At 45.1% G+C, this 16,379-nt stretch overlaps 5 protein-coding genes across 5 annotated transcripts; 1 reads left to right on the forward strand and 4 right to left on the reverse strand.

Moving 5' to 3' along the window:
* Positions 1-1,339: 1,339 nt before the first annotated feature.
* GLAREA_02784 (uncharacterized protein) lies at positions 1,340-1,936 on the reverse strand (the record flags this gene model as incomplete). Its single annotated transcript, XM_008087869.1, has 1 exon — positions 1,340-1,936. One exon carries the CDS (start codon positions 1,934-1,936, stop codon positions 1,340-1,342), a length of 597 nt encoding a protein of 198 aa, XP_008086060.1.
* A 1,531-nt stretch (positions 1,937-3,467) lies between these two features.
* GLAREA_02785 (uncharacterized protein) lies at positions 3,468-4,388 on the forward strand (the record flags this gene model as incomplete). Its single annotated transcript, XM_008087870.1, has 1 exon — positions 3,468-4,388. The coding sequence occupies one exon, from the start codon at positions 3,468-3,470 to the stop codon at positions 4,386-4,388; it is 921 nt and encodes a 306-aa protein (XP_008086061.1).
* Positions 4,389-4,640: 252 nt separating this feature from the next.
* Positions 4,641-6,671, reverse strand: GLAREA_02786 (FAD/NAD(P)-binding protein; the record flags this gene model as incomplete). The annotated part of the gene is made up of 7 exons (XM_008087871.1): positions 4,641-4,728; positions 4,779-4,939; positions 5,003-5,293; positions 5,342-5,958; positions 6,000-6,110; positions 6,155-6,583; positions 6,629-6,671. 7 exons carry the CDS (start codon positions 6,669-6,671, stop codon positions 4,641-4,643), a joined length of 1,740 nt encoding a protein of 579 aa, XP_008086062.1.
* A 1,597-nt stretch (positions 6,672-8,268) lies between these two features.
* GLAREA_02787 (uncharacterized protein) lies at positions 8,269-8,995 on the reverse strand (the record flags this gene model as incomplete). Its single annotated transcript, XM_008087872.1, has 4 exons — positions 8,269-8,408; positions 8,463-8,560; positions 8,614-8,788; positions 8,839-8,995. 4 exons carry the CDS (start codon positions 8,993-8,995, stop codon positions 8,269-8,271), a joined length of 570 nt encoding a protein of 189 aa, XP_008086063.1.
* A 3,573-nt stretch (positions 8,996-12,568) lies between these two features.
* On the reverse strand, positions 12,569-14,029 carry GLAREA_02788 (Endosomal sorting complex assembly; the record flags this gene model as incomplete). The annotated part of the gene is made up of 3 exons (XM_008087873.1): positions 12,569-13,064; positions 13,116-13,586; positions 13,695-14,029. The coding sequence occupies 3 exons, from the start codon at positions 14,027-14,029 to the stop codon at positions 12,569-12,571; spliced, it is 1,302 nt and encodes a 433-aa protein (XP_008086064.1).
* Between the last annotated feature and the right edge of the window lie 2,350 nt (positions 14,030-16,379).

A 16,379-nucleotide genomic window follows, 5' to 3' on the forward strand; every position in this document is an offset into this window, starting at 1 on the left:
AGGGTCTGCGGGTACATTGGTCGAACATCGGAGCTGTGGCGGATGAGTACTTGTACACTCTTCGCCCGATACAGCTGCTGAGGCTGGGCATCACGAAGTATCTCCTCATGCTTCGGCCATCGGACTTCTACGAGGGGGTTCCAGTCCTAAGTCCTTGCGGTTGAGTCTGGGTGGACAGGCAGGAGAGCTGAGAGGCCAGCTGAGTGGACAGAGGCGAGAAAGGGAGTGGCACTTCTCGGTGCACATGTGGGATCATCAAAGGCATGAAAATTGAACTTTGATGAGTTTGCCTGGCTGATCCAATGAAGTGCCGTCCGGCTCCATGGAATGGCTGCACAGCACCAGTCACTCTGCCCGCGCAGGGCTGGAACTGCTGCTAAGAATAGAATAGAACACGCATTGGCCTTCTGGAAGGGGAAAGGCGGATTACGACCACGATATGGTGGGATTGGGAGGTCGACTCGTGCATCTGGTGGCTAAGTCACGAAGCTGCTCATCAAGCGAATGAGGCGTGATACAAAGCAAATTATGATCTTTTGTCTTGGTTTAAAACGTCAATTATAATTGCCAAAGGTTAAGTTCTGACTCTCGATATTGAAGATATAAATAGATTCAACACTGCGTTGGCGAACGAATGAAGTAAGACATCCGCGGGGTATTGGGCCGAAGCGAAAAGTGGGGGGGTCTTGGAGGGGCAATTTCATAGTTTTTATTGTTTTGTTTACGCTAAACAATATTAATGGGAATCTGATATAGACTTGGGGATTCTCCGTAGCTATAATTGATAAGCATGTATCAATATGTTCGCAAGGCGGGTTCGGTGTTGACAAAAACTTGACATACACCTTAACACGGAATGATGTTGCGGATAGAGTCAAGATCATGAGCTCTGACACCTGCCAAATTTGGGCCAATCCCAATAGAGAACATGGTATTATCATTAAACTCAAGTTTCTCTAGGTACATTTTGTCTCTAGCTACGAAGTCTTATTGTGGATTTGCGTGCCGTCAACTCAATGTATGGCCCTTCAAATTCTCGGCTAATCATTTACGGCCTGGAGCGAGTGAGACTATTCCATAAGCTTCAAGCGGGAACGTAGCCTGGACAATTGTCAGCCTCTCGTGACATTGTCGTCGGAAATTTTACACGTACTTAAAGAGTTATTGTGTGTATCAGCTGAATTGTATGCCGCTATATTTCGGGAAATCAATTTCAGCCGTTACCGCCATTTGTGAATATCGCTGCTCAGACCGCCGAGTCAAAAAATATTTCTTTCTAAGTCCTGATCCGAAGCCCTAAATGTACAGTTGGACATTAGATGGGTTCAAACTCGATTCACTACTCTTTGTTATCATCCTCTTCGTTTTCATCATCCTCGTCCTCTTCCTCTTCATCGTCCTCCTCATCGTCCTCCTCGTCAATGCCTTCTTCTTCCGTGTTTTCTTCCTCACCCTCGGTCTCATTTTCGTCCTGCTCATCATCGTCTCCTTCTTCATCGTCTTCGTCTTCGTTGTCTTCTTCTTCTTCTTCATCGTCTTCTCCTTCATCCTCCTCAGTTTCACCTCCTGTCTTTCCAAGCGATAATGACTCTAATAATCCCATCGCACTTGACGCACCCGTTGCAAGTTCGGCAGCGCTGACACCATTAGGGCCCATCTTCTTGAGGATCTCCGTAATACCCGCCATAACCACTGGAGAGGAAGCCATCTTGAGTATTTGATCCATACCAACTGTTTGACCATCTTTGATCGATTCATATAGAATCGTAAATTCTTTGGATTTAAATGCCTTCAAAATGACGTTTGGAACTTTCTGATCGCCATCTTCTTGATCATCAAAGTCTTCGTCCTGGTCGTCTTCATCGTCGTTATCCTCGGCGTTGCTCTCCTCATTCTCTTGGTTCTCTTCTCCCTCGCTTTCCTCATTTCCAGCCATTATTGACTTTACCAGAGAACAGCAATCGGATATATGAATTCAACGGTCGAAATTGTCCCAGGTCTAGTTAATTCGCTGAGAGACGGTAAGTGAAATTCTCAGGTTGAGACTGTGAGATGAAGCGTAAAAGTCGTAGATGAATTTGTTTATCCAGAGACGAAGACGAATTCTCATAGATAACTAAATACCTGAACAGTCGAATTAGAAGCTGACGGGTATTGGGGTATTGTCAGCCTCTTCCCCGGCTAGGGTTCTAATGGGAGTGAAAGAACACTAGTCTTCTACGCACCCGATCTGTCATCGCTCGGTTATTGAGATGTCAGACATAGTGAATGATGAGTCTCTTAAATTCATCAAAACGTGCCCTGAGAAACGTGTGCTATCATACGTACTGAGGCTATTTTCGCCCTCTTTCATATGATAATCAAAACATAAATCTAATTTAGTAATCATGTCAACTGCTTAGAAAGAGTTGTTGACGTTCACCAGTGCATTGTAAGACTGACAGGATTCCCTCCAAAACGAGATCTAACGCTCCTTCCTCGAGAAAGAGATACTTAATCTTTTTTGAAAGGACAATAATGTGTAATTACTTAAAAGGAGTGAGTGACTAGAGCTTTTTGTGAGATCATCGTAACACTAATGCAAGTAGCTTTTCCGTCAGATTTGGAACGCACTGGGGGTCGCTTCCTGGTGAGAGAACAACGAAAGTCGGTTCTGGATACAACACATTATTTCTTGTTGTCTATTGATGTAGCGATCCAGTCACCAGGCCGCTTGCATTACATTAATCAAACGCTTCCAGCTGAGAGCAATATGGCCAAGCGTTAGTCAGAAAGGTGCAGATTTCCACAGATGAGAGAAAGATCAATTTTACAACATTCTCTCATTTCTGTACAGCTTCTAAATCTGTGCAATTTCGTGTAGAGAAAAAAACTCCATTTTCGATTAATGCTAGATTTTGAAGTAGGGAAATGAGAAACCCGATACTTACCAAATTCATCCAAGACACACTGACATGAAGCCCCTCAAAACTGCAAGTAGATAAGATAATCCTTTGCCTGATTGTACTGAAAATTATGTTGTTTAGTATACATTTACCATCTTGTGTTTTTTCCTAACATGGAAGCCAAATTTCCGTTCATCATTAGAATTGTGCTCAATTTACCTTTTTCTAGTGTTTGCCCATTGTTTATGGTTTTTCTCGAGCATAATGATTCAATGTTCACATTCAATGTTCACTTGTAGTCGACTTTAATATAGCTTAATAAACAATTTATGTGAAGGACCATAACAAACACTATGTACCTAACCGTGAACCGGAACTGGAAACCAACTAAACGCGACTGCGTGAACATACTTAGTCTAGGAGAGAACTCTAATCGAATTTCTTCTATTTAAGAAACCACTTCTGCCACTAGAAAGAGAAATCTTATTCCAAGAATAACACTTTATGACAACTCAATCTTTGAACCAAATCTCCTGATTACAACCTCAAGACAAGACGTCAAGACACAATCCAACATCAACAATGGGTAAAGCTCGCCGTAAAACACACAGAGCTCGGAAAGGCCCTATAAGTCGACCAAAGCCCAAGGCTCCACCGAAATCAACACGCGTTCTTCGGAGTGCCTCAAAACCGGATCCACGATCGAGATCAAGACCCAGTCCTAAGGATACTCAGCTTGACACATGCTATCTTATTAAAAGAATCCCAGTTGAGCTACAAGACATGATATTAGTCGAATTCTTCAAAGATGTTCAAATTCGTCGAGAAAAAAAGTACAAGTCAGCAGGCAGAGGCCGGGAAAGTGGTTCCGAGAACACAAGTATAGTGAGAACTTGCCGGTACATGGGACTGCAAGCGACCAAGATAATGTACAACAACCTCACCATGACCAGCGGTTCACTCGCCTGGCTGGCTCGTCCTCTGTCGGTCGTACCCGCAAAGATGATTTCGCAGTTGCGATATATTGAATATGACACAGGGGGACTTGTAACGAATCCTGGATATCTACTACAAAGGGGTTTGAAACTGAAAAGATTGACTATCAACAACTTGAATGATGATCTTCAATTTCATGTCAGTTATCCCCAAGTGTCCCTGCAGTGGGCTGCGATGAAAGATTGGAAAGAACTGGAAATTATATGCAGTGCAAAAAGGATGTCCAGACGTCCATGCTCGTTCGCACGTGTACAACCTCGACACGACTGGGCCAACAACCGAAATACATACCCAGACTGTTGGAATCGATTTCTCGACTTTCCTTGTTCGCTCACAATGTTGTATGAGGATGAATCCTCGCACGCCAAAGCCGACGATCCTTTGATTAAAGTAACGCACGACGGAAAACCAGGAGGCCCTTTCAAGACTGAGACTGGGGAGTCCATTTGGCCCAACTGGTCAGGGATGGGTGTTGTGCATATCATTGTCAAACGACATGGTGATTGAGCAGACTTGCACAATAGGAGTTGGATACTTGTGCCGCAGAGGCAGAACGGTGGACAACAGATCGTGTTTAGCAACATGAATTTAAAGTCCAGATGGGGAGCATTTTCACAGTGGCGGCCATGTTAACGATTTTACGAACACTTTGTATACAATCTTCTGACCGCTTTCCATTTTGTGCGCAGGAAAACTGTTAGAAAACACAAAGAATATAGAGAATCTCTAGGTAGCCAAATATCACATGAACACACAAACTTAAACACTTTCCTCTAACCCATATTCCTTCATCATTTTCTCCACAGCAGTCTGGCCGACTAAGTATGCTGTTGATTGTGTGTGATTGCTAGTAAATGTTAGTTTCGACAAGTTTCAAGCGAACAGTAGTACACTTACCTCACCAAGAAAGGCATGACACTCAAATCGACAACTCTGAGGTTCTTAATGCCACGAAGCCGGAAATCAGTATCTGTAGAAGCAGTGGTATCGTCAGGCTTCCCCATCTTGACTGTACTGCACATGTGCCAGGAACTCGCTAAACAGCCAGAAGCGTAATCCTAAATCACACTAATCAGAAAACGTATCTGGAGATAGAAAAGTCGAAATAAGAATTTACTAACCCAGATTTCTTCATCGCTTCTGCCCTTTGGTACACCGACCATCTGTACGGTATCCTTTTTCAAAACTGGCGCCTCGAGTAATTTCCACATCTCTCGCAGCGCCTCGATAATCACTCTTCTGTCAAAAGGATGGTTTGCAAGATTTGGTTGGATAATTGGATTGGCAGATGGGTCTGCAGATCTCAGCGTAACTGAACCGGTTGCTTGCGGGTTCATGATGAAGGCAAGAGCACAAAGGTAGGCATCGTTGGGCTTGAGTTCGTAGTCTCCCAAATAAAGTGGTGGGATGTGCTAGCATTTTTTAGCGAAATACTTTCCAAAATGGGGAGAAATACATACAGTTGCGATCTCGAAGTGCGGAACTGTCGCCCCATTGATTCTTTCTTGCTCTGCCTTATCAAGTGACTTAAATTCCTCGCTATTGAGAATCGCGTCGCTCTTGAAAAAGCCCATCGGAGTGCTGCAATACATACTATTCAACACACCAGACTTGTCTATGGCATGCTGCTCTCTTAGCTTTTTCACTCCTTCAACATCACCTTCATGAATCATGCGGTCATTCGTTCCTTCCTTTAGAATAAGCGTACTGCCGACGAAAGAGTGATCTTGAAGATTCTGTCCAATTTGAGACATCTCGTGGATGACTGGAATGTTGTGTTTTTCCAGCTCTGAGCGTGGCCCAATACCGGAGAGCAGGAGAAGCTGAGGAGTGTTCAGTGCACCAGCGGAAAGAATAACTTCCTTGTTGGCGTATATTTGGCGGCCATTTATAGTCAAGATTCCCTTTGCCGTTTTTGACTCATCGACGATAACTTTGTGTATTGGTGCATCAGTCATGATCGTCAGGTTCGAAGGCGGATCTTTTAAGAAAACAGCGGCTGTTGTACGAGCTCCGGCATACATGCAACCAGCACCCATTCCCATACCAATCGGATTCCCGCTATTGACTTCCAGAACTATGAGTAAATTGTACAAATGAGCTCAAAAGGTTACTCACCATCTTTGTTAAGTGGCATTCCAACTTCCTCTGCCGCAATAAATACATTCTCTAGTCCCTTTTCCCATGGATCTGCGTAACTCAGATGAAGTGGCCCAGAGGTTCCGTGATCTACATCAAATCAGCAGTGCATTTGTGTAAAATTTTGGTAATACAACCTTCAGGCTTCGGGTCAATGAACTTCCTATGCTCCTCTCTAACTTCAGTATGGTAGGTCGTTATCTTCTTAATCCTCTCTTTCACTCCGTCTTTCCCGTCCCATTTCCACGCATCGTCCCCAGTCATATCAGCCCATGCATCATAATCGTCACTAGAACCCAAAATCCAACAGCTGAAGTTAATAGCAGAGCTTCCACCCAAACCCTTTCCCCTAGAATAATCGACCTCTTGGCCTTTCAGATGAGTCTGGGGGGCCGTTTTGTAACCCCAGTTCAGGGATGGCTGCGAAAAAGCCAGAGAAAACCGGTCTGCGGGTACCGTGTACTCCACATTGTCATTGACCGAGCCTGCTTCGATGAGTAGAACTGATGGCTTTTTACTGGTGCGAGCAAGTCCAGATGCAAGGACTGAGCCAGAGGGACCGGCTTTGAAGATTAGCGAGGTAATTGGCTACGGATGGGGAATACTACCTCCTACGATGACAAAATCGTATTCCTCTCGGATTGAACCCATGATGGTACGTTTGGGATAGGGAGTTGAAATTTTATTGAAACAGAAGCTTGATTTCGATACTTTGAATAACTGGGTGTCTGGTTTCCTGTTTGCTGCAAATTTCGAATGAGAGGTGGTGTGCAATCCGGTTTTGAAGTTGAGTATTTTCGGATTTCCACCTATATAATCAAACACCATTAGTACTGGTTAGAGTTCATAACACTGATTCAAGAGACTCAATATTGGTTGTAACACTATAAGAAGCCTCCAGTCTTTCTAGAATGTCAAAGAAACAACTCACTTCGCAGAAAGCACACTTGGTAAGTTCGTATTATCCAAAAGGGTTGGTAGTTCGCCGCACTCTGCTTTCTCAATACTCTCAGATACAATCGAGAAACACAGTAACCGTCAACCATATATATATCCCCTTCTACAAATAGCAGTGCGGAACCAACGCGGGGGAGCTGATATCGAACTAGGATCTCGTTAGTGAGGGGTACGATCCTTTAGCTCCGCGCCACGGTACCACAGGAGATTCGGGAACTGGAATCGGTTGGTTCGCAAAGGGTGTTTATGAATGACAATTCCCAAGATTGTGGCTTGAGATTGGTCCAGACAAATAATAACAATGACTTTTAACTTTGCTCCATTGGATACCGATGGGTTGTTTTCAACAAAGTCGGACACTTGGCTGGGAGGCCCAAGAGTAATTCTTACACTGTGTCACCGAGAGTGAATGCAAATAGAGGACTTATCTTTCGGGTAAAGGTAAGGTTACAGTATGTATCCTGCAAAGCTGTGGCTCAATTGATTATGCATAAATGTGCGAGGAAAACCAATCTGTGCGAGCTTCGCGCCGTTGACCTGCTCAAAGTTCAAACCAGACAGCCCCGGATATGGGCTTTCTTGGGGCGATCAGACTTCGTCTGGGATTCTACACGTCTTTTTCCTTTTCTGGTGCATAATTCGAGGTTATACGATTGGCTATACGACTGGCTATACCAAGTTCACAACCATTCGCTTAACTTCAAGAACAAATCTCACATAAGCCACTGGACATCACCGAATTATTTTAGGAGCATAAAATTGGCTTGAGCTTGCTGAAACAAGTCGTAAATCAAATCAACAGTCAAGCTTTTGTGTGCTTCGGGTATCAGGAGGTTGGTTCGAAAACGGTCGGTTTCTGTGAGATTCAACCATCACTAGCATAACAGATGACGCATGATGTTACAAGCGTAATGCTATTGGAAATTCTGCCACAGGTACAATTGATAGATAAAATAAAGAAAATGACACTTATGTTTCACATCAAACTTAGCTTCCTTTCCACTAATAGACTCTTTAGTTTTATCCTAACTCTATGTGTAATTGACATCAACTTCTGTCGTCAAGAGAGGGTAGAAGTCATCGAGTATAATATATAATCCCCCTCACTTCCAACTAATTGTCATAGAAGCTTGTTTTTGAACACTATTCTGCTGTTGGTATTGTTGATATCATGTCGTAGAAGCGTGCCGTGAGTGCAGACGCTTCACAAGGTGTGCACTTTGGCCTTTTCGTCCTCCTGTTGTAGGTACACTTCGGTATTGCTCACTCCATGGGAGCAATTGGAAGCCAATTACCATTCCTCGTGAGTCTCTTCATGAGATTCCATAACCATCAGATCAACAACGTGGCATTTCGATTTTTCGTCGCCGACGGGTAGCTCTGAGTCCTTGGCCAACCAGTACAACATTGCTGGCTCAGAAACCTTGGTATCTAAACAAGCTTTGTGCCGTCAGCAATTCGTCTCTTACTCAAATAATCACGTACCAAGCCAGCTACTCCAGATGGGATTATCGTGAGTCAATTTACCCCCAGTAACGTTGAAGTCATCCTTATGCCAAGCAAGTTCTGGTCCCCATTCAATGCTTGGAAATAGTCAGCAGCCACTCTGCCTTCATGCTTTATTCCAAATACTAACAGTTGAATAGCAAGAGGAAGTTGCACGGGCAATCTCAATTCCATGGAGAAAGATTCTAACCAGCTGGGATCTGCGAACATTTGTCGTGAGTCGTCTTCGTCAAACCATGACCATTCTTCGGGTTTCTTGACGAGTGCTACAGGATTGGCAAAATGAGTATTTTGGAGAGTTCCGACTGTAGATTAGGTAAGTCTCTGCAACAACATCAATTTTGGTGGACAATACCAAATAATGTGTTGATATCGTCACTTTTGTCTGAAGCTGCACCAACTACCTTCGCCTGAAGATGATAGTATGTCCTGGTAACAGGGTCTTTTGCTTTCGCAACAGAGGTATATCCCAGGACAAGGAAGCCGAAAACCGTGAATAACCTGACCATCATGGATTGCAGAATGTGGGTCGAGTCAAAACAGGAATGAATAAGTGACTTTGTGGTTTAATCTATAACGGTCCTGTGGAATCGGAACGAGTCGATTCGATAACTTTGAAGTTCCTAACAATGTATGGTTTTTCAAAATTGTGTGGATCTGATACAAAAAGGTGACATAGTCTGCTCGCAATGTTCGTAAGTCGCGAGGTATCTTGGTCGAGATGGAAGGTGCGATCGGTGCGACGAGTCAACGAGTCGACCCCTTTGACCCATATGCACCTCTTTTTTCAGTTTCGAGAGATTTACATTATATATATGAACAGACGTTGCTTATTTACTGGTACAAATAACAATCGACAGAATACGTTGTTATCTATTCTGCTTTCTGGTTCCAGCTTGAACAGTCACTCAACCACTCTCATCTTCGGTAAAATCCAATCTCCATTTCCATCATACAGTGCGATGATTCAACAGCATCTGTTGCAGTAGACGTGGCTAATGTGCACGAGTTCGACTGGCCGCATGAATACGTTCTGTATCGACACTTATCAACATCAATCTATTCAACAACGATTCTCAGTAAGTGACACTTACCCCATGATTTAAGTCTCAATTAGGTCTTTGATTAATCTTGTGTGAAAACGACGAGGACATCATCTCGCTCACTAAAAAGCCCTAGTAACCGACCTACACCAGTATGGTATATATATTTGTATCAGTAGCAAAACAGTTAGTGAAGACAAGGTACCATCCCAAAAGGAAACGGCTGGGGGGACCAAGACATAATACATCAAGTTTACAAAACTGCCTCCAGTGAAGATCTTTACTCGAAGCCCAAAGCTCCATCAATCAATCAGGTACTTCAATATAAGCATCAACAAACAATCTGCCGACTCGGCTAAGATCATTTTCAGCTAAGTAGAAAACTTCAGGCCATCCAGAAACAGGTCTACTTCTTCGATTCCATTTAATTGAGGGCGGTAGATAGCAGATGGCCACTAGTCCTTATAAACCACGTCTCTTCAACTTGGTATAGGAGGAGCGAAGATGGTGTGTTTATTCGAATGTGCTCCAACACATGTAGTCACAATGTGGATGCCAGTTGGAGTGGTCAAACTTGAAGAGCGACTGGACGAGGAGAAATCAGTTTGTACTGCATGATTGTTGGATCCATTTACTAAACCCTGAAAACCCTCAGATATATACAAACATCTTGAACTTTCTCATGATTCAAACTCAGATATTTATAACTGCTTGTACCTCAACTCGTAACAAAAGTTACATTATCCATCTTCACCAAAACTAAATCCAATGTTACAGAGGCACAGACTCTCTCTTTCAATTTAGAAATCACTTATTTCCATTTCTATATGTTCCTGGTGCACCAATGCGCATAATAATCTGTCTTCATACCGTCATTCTGCACCCCAAAGAGTGCTCGTTAAAGCAAGTCTCTGAAATCTGCACACGACACTTCATTCTCAATGTTCGCCGGGGAGTATACATTTCCTAATGATCAGTCTAGATATTAGGGAATATTTTAGTCCAGACCACGCTTTCGTAGACTGTCCATATCACTCTCAAATCCGTAATGACGAAGTGCTGGAATTTCCACAACAACTCGCTTAGCGGTGTTGAAAACCCCAAAGTACATATATATGAGAGGAAATAACTTCAACCTCATCTATATTTAAAAATTCACAGCCACCAACAAAGAATGGACCATCAGCAAATGTTTCTTCAAGTTGATCATTTCCGTTAAAACTCCAAAAGCGGCCCAACCCTCCTATAGTCAGTCAGTGATCTACTGATTTCTCACTTTCTTCCTATCCTTACAATACCCGCTCATAACAAATTTCAACCCCTCATTCTCCTGTCTGTAGACTCTTCAAATAGGGCTATTACTTCCACCCAGATACTACACCACAAAATAACCCACTATTCCTAGACCTATCTCACCCACGGTTGACAGTGGATAATTAAATCCCATCTTCTAGTAGAAAGAACTGATTAGTTTGACATCTTCGCAAGCTATTCCTAACGTCATAGAATTTAAAGCTATCTCTGACTTGGCTGGAAAGATGTGCCATTACAACGACTCACTACTGCTATCCACGAAGATAGGAAGTTCGTCGAGTTATACTACGTAACGGATTGATAGTACTTCGTAAGGGGGGAAAATTTCGTGGCTGGAAGGTGATGTGTTGTAGAATCATAAGTTTCCATAGACGTTCTTTTACTGCTCAATACACATTGCCAACCAAATTTAAAATAATTTAGTAAGCTTTCATGTGTCTTATATAAAACACACAAAATGCTTTAGTCAAGTACTTATAAAAGGGCAAGAGCATATGTAATTTTGTAGATCCAGTCCAGTAAGTATCAAACGTCACGTATTTAGGCAAGGGAGAAAGGTGGTGAACGAAAGGTAGCTTCATTTCAAACTGTCAACGGACAACTTCAATCACAGAATCAAAAGTCTGCCCTCAGCAAAAGACCAAAACAAACAAATCCCTTTCCCAACCCCTCCCATGCACACCATCAACCTCCCTAAACCCAACCCCATCAGGGATACGCGCATAAGAGATTCGGCACCCCGCATCCCCAAAAAGCGCCGAGGACGCCTTCCCCGCAGGAAGTGCCGAAAAATCCGTCGTGCGACCAACCACGCTACCCCATCCACCCTAAGTTTCTAGAGATGAGCGACTAAGGTACTCTATGTATGTAATAGCTTATAGGTTCCTTGTTTCTTCTCGACGTAAATGGTTTCCTTGGGTCTGCTTGCGGTGATATGAGAGATGATTCGTATGTGTTATAGCATTTCTAAACTGCCTGTTCTGGGATGAAAGCTCGTCTTGCTTGGAGGATACAATAGAATGTGATCTACATCTCGTATTCATTTCGTGAATATGATCTGAGATATTCTTCTCCTGGTCAACGACGCAAGCAGAACGACAGATAGAGAGACTAGCTCGGGCCAACTCGGTCGCGTGCAGCTCGTTGAACACGATAGAATCATTTAGGCAAAATTTGAAGCAATGCTCCTTGAACACAGTTCTTGTTCATTTTGTGGTGCAGACATCAGTAGGCATTGCCATCAGGGCCAAGAAATCTCTCACGTTGAACCAAAAGACAGATTCTACTGTCGTCACACAATGTAGCGTATTCAGCAACACTGTGTCGCACTGAAGGGTGTTAACCCGAAGTTTCAGGATTGTGTTTTTGTCTCTTGCATATGACCGTCGGAAGTTCCCCGCAAACGAGTTTAGGAGTGGCGATATAGAACGCTTTCTTAGTACGACCACTCGACCCATGCTGGTCTGTCTGGTCAGCGGAATTGCGAATAGACATACAGTACGATTGCGAACACCAAGAATCCAGGAGTCTTGTGCATTTGAATGAACCCCACGTATGCGTGGTGATGAACTTCGCACTCTGATTGTTGCCGCCTAATAAGCTGAGAGGGTGAATGATAGCGGACCCGGTACATCCGCGAGACGTGATCGAATGGATGATGACGGTCACTAAGCTCAAGTACATCGCAGATGTGTGTTTGTTCATGGGTACAGTTCACATCCATGTTGCTTATCGCCAACCACCAACTCGACCCTCATCCCATCTCTGTTTCCGTTCTTGACGTGAGTAATAAAGTTTCTTTGCTTCGCGGTATCTTCTGACCCATTCAACGACCTCTTTATCAGAAGCAGTACCGCCATCACCTTCAAGAAAGCTCTCCTCTAGAGCCCGACATACATTCTCTTGCTCTTGGACACTTTGATTTAGCATCTGATACAGTGATATGGGGGCAAAGGGCGCTAGCGCACGATCCATTTCTGATTGCTTTTGCTTCCATTGTCGTTCCAGGGCATGGGTCGATAGTAACTGCGCTTGAGTAGATGACCTCAAGTGGGAGAGACGTGCTTCTAGCTCGTTCAGATGTGATGCGAGAGCCACGTTCTCATCCAGAGCAGCTTGCAAGGGTTCTTGAGCAGCAGCAACGGATGGATGAGCAGTGGAAGTTGAGTGAGCCAACGCAGCAAGAAGATCAGGCTTTGCCAAGACGTCTGCGAGGTCGTGCTTACTAGAGAGAACTTAGTCAAGAGCCAAAGAGCAGAAGCGGAAGGGAACCTACGACTTATCCTCGAGAATCTTGGGCAGCCATTGGTCGCCAGGATCCGGTATTTGGTCTATATTCGTGACTTCGGTATTGAATCGGCCCTGTTGCGAGGAGGACTGGGGATCTTCAAGGCCGCGTCCGTAAGTGCCGAAGTTCGCCTGCTGTGGTGGCAGAGGGGGAGGAGGCAGGGGTTGGGAACCCGCCGGTGTACTACGACGACTGACCTCTTGACTGTTCGGCTTGGGTGGAGGTGCAGGAGGACCGTTTGGTGCGTAAGATTGTGAATGGCGATGTGGTTGGTAAGAAGGAAATGCGGGCGAGGATGACATGTCTGCTGCAAGTAGTGAGAGCGCAAAGAGGATCTGTATTGAGGTAGTGATGTGCGCAATGGGCGTAGAATCCGAATGTGAGGCTGGGAATTGAGAGGAGTGGTGAGTGACGAGACCACCAAGTGCAATAACGTCAAGGCGAAGACCGGATTGTAGACTAGTGAGTGGGTATTATCCGTGAGCTTTAGAAAGTAAAGCGAAGCGTCGGGAAGTCGAGAAGAATAATTGCTAGACAAATATGAATTATAGCATGCCGTCTACGTACTCAGAGAATAAGTGCTTGACGGATGCATTGCATTCTAGGTTAACGTGAAGTGTCTCGAACCAAGACAGAAGCGATAACACGTGACCGATTGCAGCTCCAAATTCTGTGTTAGCACGTGATAGCCAGATAGCGACGATAGTGGCAACCCGCCAAAACGCCAAAACAATATCAGATCTATTCTCTGGCCGAGTCAACATCACAAGCAAGAGCCAGAATACTGACTCGGTCTCATCAGCAGAGGCCGTCAGTTCGCGATCTTGTGCCACTTGACACGTCTTGCAGCGGTGATCGAGGCCTCTCGTCGTGCATTTCGCAATATCAACAGCAAACAACATATTTGAGCCTCACCAGCAACACACCAACACCATCAGATACCGTCACTAAATTATCCTATCGGTGGCTCTTTGCTGGCGCACAAGCGCAGTGGATGCTGTTCGCTGACTGCTGGCCCGAATGAGGATCCCTCTGATTTCATACTCCAATCCAAAGTATCCAACTCCATCTCAGCTCCACCTCCATCGATCCGCAACACTTTCCACGTTGTTCAACTCCAAGGCAAGACTTGCGGCTCGCGGGCCTCGCCCTCGATCGTCCTTCCGCTGCACAACTCTTGGCTTTCTTAGTCGTCCAATTCAAGCTTCACAATCATCAAGCGGCTTGGGGTCCCGCCCTAAAGCAGTAATGCGCCGAGAAGGGTCCGGACAGGACGTTTGCTTTCGGTCGTTTACGACTCTGCCGCCGACGATCTCAGATTTCCTCAACGAAAAAGCACCAGAGACATCCATGGGACTGTTGGAGCTCAAACAGCCAACCAGTAGTAGTTGCACCATCCAAACAATTCGCGTCGAATCCGAGCTGTCGACGGCTCTCTGCGTATCAGTGCTTGGAAGGACCTGGAGGTAGCACACGCAATATGCTGATCGCTCAAGCACGGCGCCGCAACAGCTCCAGCTTTTTTCGTCTTGCAGCAACACCACTGGCAATGGCATCACGACCCCAGAGTCCACGCTGTAATCTCCCTCCGCATTCTGCTGTGGGGTTGGGCTTCAAGCGCGGTGGATGTACTCGATACTAGGTGGGGGTTCTACACAGGCTACACGACTGCCCACAACACAATAGTACTCCGTCTGTTTAAGTCATTCTTTGACGTGGATGAACGATGGTGGCTTCAACTCCTCATCTGATGTTGTATGAGTAGATCGACTTGTTTCTCTGAACGCTCTTGTACTCCGCCGTCAAATGACTAAAGTACAGCACCGCACAGCAAGAAGGGAATGCAAATGTTTATACATGCACAGGCACAGGTACAGGCAGGCAAAACATCGACGGACTATCCAATGGCGCGTCATTTTATATGACCTACATCTGCTTGAAGAGCCTGGTCTGTACTGAGGGTGTGTGGTGAGCAGTTGGCTGGTAAGTCTTACTTTTTCCTGTACAAACCTGGACCGGAGTCACTAGCTATGTTGGTTGTATCTTCGTGTGAAGTATAGGGTGTTTGTACCATCGAATGTGCGACTCGCTACTTGTTCGAAGAGCAAACTCGGGAGTGTTGCAAATTTCACCAGCTTCCAGGCTGCTTCATCGCCATATCTCACTCCCCTTCATCCCCGGATTCGATGATCTGTTCTCTCCAGAACTCCACAGAAATGATGTACTTACTCCCCACAACGTGCAAACTACCTTAACCTACAGTAGAGGACCCAGTGAAAGAAGCCTAGAACTGGCAGTGTGATACCGCCGGTCAGTCTGAAGTGACTTGATAGCTACGTCTTCCGGCAGTTCCAAACGCTCTCCCAAGTCAGGAGTTTCGCATTCTTCTCGTGCGTCTGCTTTGCGTATCCTCCCAGGTTGAAAGCGTCCAATTCTGTGGTGATATTGGTTGTGGTCTAATCATGGACACTCGGCGATATTATGTTAAGTTGGTCAGGTCTGAAGATCCACTCGATGGTCTTGTTTGCAGTGTTAAGCATTTACCCAGCATCCGGGTCGTTTCTGCCATATGAGACGGATGAGTGTTGTATTTTACCGGTCTGCTCCCACCCCCTCTGGCCCTGGGGAGTACATGAGAAGGAGAAAGCGGTATGTACGGGTACGCAGCTCACTGAGACTGACGCAGCGATGCAAGGTTGAGGAGTGCAGGAGTGCAGAATTGGGGAGTTTGGACTCTTGGTGCAAGCCCGCCGGATCGAAAGCGACGAGGTATGGAGCCGTACACGGTCAGTCGGTCAGTCGGTCAGTCAGTCAGTATTTGGCCGGAGAGAGACGGTAGTTGAGGCGAGGAGAGATATGAGGAAGAATTGCTTGCGTTTTTGTTTGCGCCGCACACGTACTACGAAGTACGAAGGGAGTGGAAGTTGGAATGCTCAGGACACTTGAGTTTATCTCTCGTCGCCACCGGGGAGCTGGGACCCTTAATGAAGAGGAGCGACAGATATTCAGTCGGGATCAAGCCTCAAGGACGTGGTACGAGAGGTAAAGAAGGGGATATCCCTAATTGCTCGGTATCTTCCTATCTGTGATTCTGTGATAGAATGTCGATTATCATGAATTTTATAATCTACTTGGAATAAAACTACACGTAGTCCCAATTATCTTCCTATCAGTATCCTCAATTTCTCCGTTGGGTCTTCTACGGCGAATAATTGTGTCTAGTTCTCCATCCCTTTCTCACTCCTCTGAGTC

Source organism: Glarea lozoyensis (genome assembly GCF_000409485.1).
Source record: "Glarea lozoyensis ATCC 20868 chromosome Unknown GLAREA6, whole genome shotgun sequence".
Taxonomy (NCBI): Eukaryota; Fungi; Ascomycota; class Leotiomycetes; order Helotiales; family Helotiaceae; genus Glarea; species Glarea lozoyensis.